At 36.6% G+C, this 8549-nt stretch overlaps 1 protein-coding gene across 1 annotated transcript; it reads left to right on the top strand.

The window, feature by feature from the left end:
• Positions 1-3680: 3680 nt before the first annotated feature.
• tspan34a (tetraspanin 34a) lies at positions 3681-8549 on the top strand. The gene is made up of 8 exons (XM_016576209.1): positions 3681-3706; positions 5154-5224; positions 5546-5761; positions 5871-5949; positions 6769-6872; positions 6979-7110; positions 7479-7571; positions 8291-8549. Exons 2-8 carry the CDS (start codon positions 5168-5170, stop codon positions 8339-8341), a joined length of 732 nt encoding a protein of 243 aa, XP_016431695.1. The 5' UTR covers positions 3681-3706; positions 5154-5167; the 3' UTR covers positions 8342-8549.

Genomic DNA, 8549 nt, shown 5'->3' with positions numbered 1-8549 from the left:
ATGCTAACTGCACACAATCGCCAACAAAGCATGAAATGTGCCAAAGATCATTGAGATTGGATGACAAAGTGGCCTGGTGTGATGAATCAAGATTCCTGGTGCATCACTTCAACGGCCGAGCGTGGCATGCACTGTTGAGGCAGACACAGGCCGGCGGTGGTGGTGTTATGCTGTGGGCGATATTTTCTTGGGACTCTTTAGGCCCCATTATCTCAATATCCCACTTATATCCCATTTATTATCCCACTTGCGGACCAAGTGCACCCATTCATGGCAACCATGTTCCTTGCTGGTGTTGGACATTATCAACAGGATAATACGCCATGCTAACCGCCAGAAGCGGTTTGAGCAACATGTAGGTGAACATGAACCCAAATGAACATTTGTGGTTTGACTTGGAAAAGTGCAATGTACGGGAACCGGAGGACCTGCTGTTGACATTATGGGACCAGATACCCCAAGAGACCTATCAGCAACTCGTCAAATCAACACCTTGCCACTACAGGTCATAATGTAATGGCTCATTGGTGTAGAGTACAGAGCAGGACATTTAATAGCACAAGAATATTCTCTATTGACTCACAATGTTAAGATTCTCATAAATCGTCATATTCTCATACAGAGGGATGTTCATTTTAGGATCAGGAGTTTTACTGCAAGGATGAACGGCCTTCATGAAAGAGAGACAGAAGAAAAATGAGAACCAGGAGAAAAATGAACTAGGAACAACTAGTTTTGAAAAGTACTATAGTGACCTTGTCTAGGCTTGAATAAAAAGCTGTACACTTACCACCACATTCTCATACACATATGAGAACAGACTAGGATCAGATATTATGCTCATGTCATCAGAATTGTTTGTGAGAGACTGAAAAGAAGAAGAAAAAACATCCAATAGTGTTGCCATCGGCGTTCAGAAGAGACAGAAGAGTGGAGAATCAGAGCCATAAAATGAAAACATATAAAACAAGAATAGCATACATTGTAAAACTCATCGGTAAACATATACATCACTCAAATCTCACGTTCTGCATTTGTTACGATCGTATGTGCATTTGCATGGGTAAACGAAAATCTGGCACCCTGTCAGTATATTATTAGAACCGAGATTTTACTGTACAATAAAGCAAATGATTAGAAACATGGACATTTCAATACTTTTTCTGATGCACGATGTAGCCCTAAGAGATATTTGATTCTTTCACAAATCAGATTGAATCGCTGTGAGCGGATCTCGGTGTAGCAACTCATTGACTCATTAAACTGAAAGCCTCTTTTAGTCAAGTCCGCCTCAGAATAATCGGAGTCAACAGTTTCTTACTTATGGCTTTATTATAATGCTTTCATTGCCATGATGTCAAAGCATATGTGATGACGTAACGAACAGTTCAAATGCATTTTGTCTGCAAGGTGGGTCAACTACTGGGGTGCTGTTTGTCTCCCAGATACTGAAGCCTCTGACTGTATTCACGATCCTCAGACAGATCTGGAGTCTCTTCACCCTTTACAGGGTTTTTGCTCCAGAACACTTTCATGATCTTATATCCAGTAGGGTATGTATAAGTGCAGCTCATTATCACTGATGAGTTCTTTAGTGCACAGATGTGTGAACGGCTGTAACTCACACCCCAATCAGCACTAGAAACCCCTGAAACACAGAATTCATTTTGAGCACAACTTCATATTCTTTTAAGGCTCTCTAACATATTCTTTAAAAGGGGTCATGAACTGCATTTTTAAAATTATTTTAATATGTTCTCTGAGGTTCACTTATAATGTTAGTGTGATTTTACATTAAATAAACATCATAATTTAGAAGTAATAGGCTATTTTCTATCCTGCTTTTGAGCCTCTCTGCAGAACGGTCTGTTTTTATAGGCGGGGCTCATTCAAGACTCAAAGAAACGCCCACTGCTGTGATTGGCTAACAGTTTCTGTGACGTACTCTGAAAACAACATGGATCATTTGGGTTAAAAACGTGCAAATTCTCAGTATGACGATCTGGAATAGACAATGTAAGAGGCAAAAGCACGTTTACTCACACTTATGTGTTGCGACATTATTGTTGGATCTGCTCTAGTCGGACTCTGTGCTGCATCAGCGTTTACTTTCAGTCTCTCTGCCTGCATCATACTCTCATTTAAAAATGAATCTGTAGTAAATTAAAGCAAACAAACAATTAGTGTTTCACTGATGCGATCTGGAGCTCTTTGCTCATTTTCCCCCGTGTTTAAACCGGACGTGACTCTAGACAACAGAACCCATTATAATCTGTGATTCTGTCTATACTGGATGTGGCACGGATTGACACAACAAATCCTCGACAGTAAACTGATGTCTCGCTCTATTTCTGACAGACAAGCATTCACGCCGCTTCTGACCTGAAAGAGAAACTGATTCGCATCATGACGCAATAACAACGTACGCGTCCGATCTAGATATGGTGTTAGGATCACAAAGAAGGCAATTCAAAGACTATTTTTAACACCTTACACCACACAGTGTCTTGTAATCGTGTGATATCATCTGTCTAATTCTGTTGATGGAGTAATCCTGTGTTTGCGTCTCTCTTGTCCTGCTACAAGCGTGTATCAGTGGGCGGGGCTAAAGAGGCAGTGACGTACAAGTAGGTTGATCTTCTCCTGTGGAGGCGGGGCTTAGCCACACTATTACGTCATAAAGTGGCACATTCCAAAACGAGTCGTTTTTTGAGCTTGGTTTCAATAAAAGCTGTTTTTAAACTAACAAGAAAGTTGAGTTCTGAAACGTACAGGATGTTTTTAGAGTGCATTGACCTAGTTGTATGTCAAATGATCAAGGGAAATTTGATTTCTCAGTTCATAACCCCTTATAATCACAATATATGTATTTTATATTTATTTTATCTTCAACTTCATATGAAATACTTGAAATGAATGCAAAAATAATATACTCAGTGTCTACAGAGTGAACAGTTGCTGTGACTCACCGTGAATCATGAGCAGAAAGATCAAAATAGGAACAGCCATTCTGACAGACTTCAGCATAGCAACAACTACAATAAATATACCGCAGATATTTAAAATGGCATTATTTATGACATTATTAGCATCATTTGAACTGTGTCTCTACAATGGCTGGAAAGCCCCTTTGATTTCACCAGTCAACCAGCAGAAGGGAAGAACCCAGGACAAGTTGGGTGACTACATGTATCTATTACACTTCAGACAATAAAATATATACCTGTTTCTTTGAATAGATGCACTTTAATTTTTGGATGGATGGATATATAGATAGATAGATAGATAGATAGATAGATAGATAGATAGATAAACAGTCAGACAATAGATAGATAGATAGATAGATAGATGTATAGACAGATATTTCGATAAAATAATGAACATCTGTCCATGAAACTGGAGTTTTTTGTTTGGTGGCCTACAGGAGTTTTCCTTCTCCTTCTTTCTTCTCCAGACAGTACAAAGGTCTATTTCAACACACGTATATAAAAGTAATATTTCCATGACTGTATCATCAGCTGACTTCAATCTAAACCCCTAGCGCCATAAAAGCTTCATCCATAAGGAAGTTATTCTGGTAAAAAAAACAAAAAAACGAGGCGTTGTTTGCGTTTAAGCCCCGCCTCCAGCAGATACTTCAGTCTGACGACGTTTGAGACTTCAGATTCATCCCACACACCTGAGAGCACCATTCACCTGTGCACAGGTAAGCCTGCTTTCATCTGTTCTTTCACATACAGAACATAACAGATATTATATGACTTTCATCGAGCAAACAATGATGAGGTTTTCAGGGTTCAAATTATTAACAGAAATGTTTAGGTTCTATAATTGTAGATTTGTAAGAAGAGCGATACATTCATGTTTATAAAAAAAAATAAATAAATAAAATAAATAGCTCTGACTGTTTCTCTCTTACACACACACACACAAACACACAATGAGTCAGAAACCAATGCCATTTATAGAGAATCACTGAAATAATGTTAACAGATAACCTCCTCCAGTGATCATGACCACATTTTGAGGAGCCAAACCATCTTGACAACATCAGAATCTCCTTCATGAGTCAAATATTTCCCAGAAGCAGATAAAGCAGTATTTACTCATTCCAGTGGAAGTAGAAGCAGGAAGTAGAGCAGCTGTCCATTAATCTTTAGTCAGCGCTCACCAGCAGCTCTTCAGACACAGGTTTCTATTTTCCCTGTAGTGGTGCTTAGCTTCGTTTTTATGGTTTTTAATGGTGCACTTCTTTACAGCTCTGACGTCGTTTCAGAGAAGCAGGCAAATAACTTTGATCTATAGACTGATTCATAATTGTTAATTACATTATTGTCCAGTTTACATTTCACTCCTATTGTAATGCTTCATTTTTTTCAGGATTGTTTGATGAATAGAAAGGAAAAATAAATAAATAAATAAATAAAAATATATATTTGAAATAGAACACTTTTGTTACATTATGTCTTAAAAAAATATGTTCTAAGATCATTTTGCTAATGTTCCCGATGGATTTTGAAAATCATTATTTCTGAATGTTTTCTGAATGTTCAGAATGTCCATTTTTTTATTTTTAAGTATTTTTCTTGGTTATGTACAAATGTTAAGGGAACATTCCATTTCATCATTTTGCAAACATTATGGGAATGTTATTTTTGAATGTTCTCTGAACGTTCTGAAACAAGTAAAAAATGTTACACAAACGTCCAACTAACATTCCATGGTGGATAATACGTTTTTAGAACATTAAAGAACAGATGAATTTGATCAGTCTATTTGAATGTTCTACTAATGTTACTGGAAGAATGTTTGGTCATAAGTTTAAGAAAATGTAACCAGAAAAAAAAAAGAAAAAAAAAACACAGTTATTTTACTGACCCCAATACCTGAAAGGTGAAAAGATAATAACATATAAAATGTTTCAATTGTGATTCTAATTACAGTTATTGTTGTATAGATGCAATAGTACTGTAATAATAATACAAATAAAACTATCATGATTTTTGACAGATTCTTAAGATTGATTTTTATACCCCTGCTTTTCTAAAGACATTTGTACATTGATACCTGTATGTAATATTAAATATATAAATGCATAAGTAATAATAATAATAATAATAATCTGTCATATTTTTTTTTTTTTTTGGAATAAGGAAAATCTGCCAAGATGTGCTGCAAGGGTTTTCTCAAAATCATGATGTTCGTCTTCAACGGCGTCATCTTTGTAAGTATGATCTTTGTTGAAGACTGGACTTTCCAGGTTTTCTTAACCCAAACATTTTTTTATGACTGCTTATTACGATGACCAGTGCATCCATATGAATTATTTCCAAATAGAACAGAGCTTACATCTATAACTCTTATCGCTTAACTTCTGCCGTAAAGGCCTCTTATAAACTGAGCCACGGTAACTCTTATCAGATAAGGAATATAATAAAAGCTCCTTCACCCAGATCAGTCATGTTTCCACACTCAAAACAATATATTGCAACATTAAACAGTAAAATAACAGTGTTTTCCTCCGTCCTCCTCTTCCTCGATGCAGCTGGCAGGCGCTGCCATATTGGCGGTGGGCATCTGGGTGGCAGTAGACAGAGTCTCTCTTCTGGGCTTTTTAGAGCACATTGAAGACGCGCCGCCCGAACTGGCACAGCTGGCAAACATCGGCTACCTGCTGATCGGCGTGGGAGCGTTTCTGACGCTCGTGGGCTTCCTGGGATGCTGTGGAGCCGTAAAGGAAAGCAAATGCATGCTGCTCTCGGTAAGTGAGCCGGTTTCCGTCAAATGTGTTCAGCTAAACCTGCTCTGAATGTTTCACTCTCTAAGCTTAGATGCAGACACAAATGTACATTTCTCAACTTTTCTCCTAGTTCTTCACCGTTGTGCTCATTATCTTCCTCGTGGAGGTGGCAGCAGGGGTAGTGCTCTTCGTCTTTGAGCCTTTGGTGAGATCTGATGCACCGTACCAGAACAAAAGCACATATACACACAACAAAAATGGTGTAGGATTTACAATTTTCACTCAAAACTATTTCACAAATTTCACAACTAATAAGGAAAGAGCTAGTAACACATTTAATTAAATGTGAAACTTTCAAGTCAAAAGACTGAAATATTATTTTCTTGTAAAACTTCATCTTTGTTTTGTTTACTATGTCATAAAAGCATAAGCATTTTGTTTTCCAATTAAGCTTCAATCAGGGGCCACCACATAGCTACACCCCTGCATAAATGCATTTTTTATTATTATTATTGAATAAGGATTTTTGAAAATCATTTTATGGGGACTGCACTTACAAGGAACAATTTCCAGCCTATTTTAAAGATATTTAGACAAAATTATATAAATTTCCATATTGCAAAGCATTTCGTGAGCATGGGAGCTAACAGGAATAACACAAATACAAAATACTTTCTTAGCAACTCAAAAATCATATGTAGTAAAGTAAAAAATACAGAGTAATCATGTTATACAAAGGAGCTTAAACTAATAATTGGAGCCTTAAAAGATGTGAGCTTTAAATGAATTTGAATAAAGACATTTTCCATGACCAAGTTTATATTGGCAATACAAGATACAGCACATTAAGAACCACAATGGCTTATTTGTACAAAAATACATTTAAAACCCACATACACCTTATTATTTGATCTGTTTATGATTCCATAATCCTGTATTGTTGAAATCAATCTGTATTTACAAGCACGGCAGAGCGTTAGTCTGTAAAATCAGAGGCTGAAGGTGAATTTTAACCTCATTCCTGGTTCAAAACGTTCTGGATGAAATTGAAGAAAAAGTTGCTAGAAGCATTGAGGACAACTATGGCATTGATGAGAGTTTCACTTCAGTCTGGAATAGCACTATGAATGAGGTACGGCACCAGTCATCATTTCCAGCTGTTTTCTGATATTAGAATCCCTAATAATTAAAACTGTTGTAAACCACTGAATGTGCATGTGTTTTTTTTTTTTTTCTAGCTGAAATGCTGCGGATATAACAACTACACTGACTTCATGGACTCTCCGTTCGTATCTACAACATCATCATATCCTGTCACATGTTGCACAAGCAGTTCTGGACCCTGTAATGAATTTGCAGCAAAAGCAGATGTACGTTAATGAACACTGTGTGCTGAAACTTACTACCAAAACTGAAATGTATGAGTTTAATGAAATGTATGAATGCATGACAAACCCATAGCCTCATTGCATGGCATTAATTTGTCACTCAGTTAGCCACCAGTTAACGAGCAAAACAGCAAGCTACTTTTTTTGCACCAAAGATGCATTGGTTTAGCCCAGTAGGTTGCAGATTATGAATGCATATAATAAAATGCAACCAACCATAATTGTGCATTAAGGACATCAAAACAAAGCTGTGGCATGGTAAAATAGGCAAAAAAGTAATTGTTTAAGCAAATGCAGATATTGTATTAATGTGTGTATTTTATCAGTGTGTGTTTTTGCTGTTGTTGTAGTCTGTCGTGGGCTGCTTCCAGGCATTAGTGAATCTGATCGAGGACAATGCAGTTCTGCTGGCTGGCGTGGCTTTGGGAATCGCTGCTTTAGAGGTATTTGCTTCATTTTTACTTTCAACTTGAGGAATTCAGCACATGCACCCAATGACAAAAGATGATCAACATCTCAGTATGTGATACAGTAGAATTGATGGTCTGAATTATTGGCAAAGCTTTATACATTACATTTGGATGAATTTTAGGAAAGGTCTGGCTCACATTTATTAAAGGTTTGCCAGTTTTTGTTCCACAGACCATCCTGCGATGAGATATTGAGTCTTCCATACACATATAAGCAAAATTTCCATATACATATAAGCAAAAGTTGGCACAAAGACAGCCAATATGGTTAAACCAACTAAAATATGTGATACAGTAGAATTGATGGTCTGAATTATTGGCAAAGCTTTATACATTACATTTGGATGAATTTTAGGAAAGGTCTGGCTCACATTTATTAAAGGTTTGCCAGTTTTTGTTCCACAGACCATCCTGCGATGAGATATTGAGTCTTCCATACACATATGGAAGCAAAATTTCCATATACATATAAGCAAAAGTTGGCACAAAGACGGCCAATATGGTTAAACCAACTAAAATAAAAATAAAAGATTAGTTATAAAAATAAAAACGTAGTTTTGCAATACCAATACAGATAAAAAAACAGGGAATTAAAAATGATCAAGTAACCAACCAAAGATTAAGTATTCATTTTCTTATTACTGCAAATGATCTATTGTATACAATATTGCACCTAATTTGTTCCTTCACAGATTGCAGCAATGGTTGTTTCCATGATCCTCTACAAGAATGTAGGAAAATGAGACCAGGACTGACTACAGACATTTCTGTTTACATCATTGTTTACTGTGCAATGTAACTATTCAATATTTTATCTGGAGTTATGTAAATACCACATCTGCTGCACGTATGAACGACATTTGCACTACATTTTTTTGATATTTTGTGTTCTCTTTTTTTCAACTAGTTTTTACTTTTTAACCTCAAGTACAAGCATATTTGATCCAGACT

Source organism: Sinocyclocheilus rhinocerous, unplaced genomic scaffold, assembly GCF_001515625.1.
Source record: "Sinocyclocheilus rhinocerous isolate Xijiao unplaced genomic scaffold, SAMN03320098_v1.1 scaffold1375, whole genome shotgun sequence".
Lineage (NCBI taxonomy): Eukaryota > Metazoa > Chordata > Actinopteri > Cypriniformes > Cyprinidae > Sinocyclocheilus > Sinocyclocheilus rhinocerous.
The sequence above is the reverse complement of the archived record's forward strand: the minus strand, read 5'-3'. Positions and strand labels throughout refer to the sequence as shown.

Bases quoted from the DNA above. Each gene is read 5' to 3' on its own strand.
- tspan34a (XM_016576209.1), top strand. From the start codon at position 5,168: ATGTGCTGCAAGGGTTTTCTCAAAATCATGATGTTCGTCTTCAACGGC. The intron at 5,950-6,768 runs GATCTGATGCAC...CATTCCTGGTTC, and splicing joins CGTCTTTGAGCCTTTGGTGA to AAAACGTTCTGGATGAAATT. The intron at 7,111-7,478 runs GTACGTTAATGA...CTGTTGTTGTAG, and splicing joins AATTTGCAGCAAAAGCAGAT to TCTGTCGTGGGCTGCTTCCA.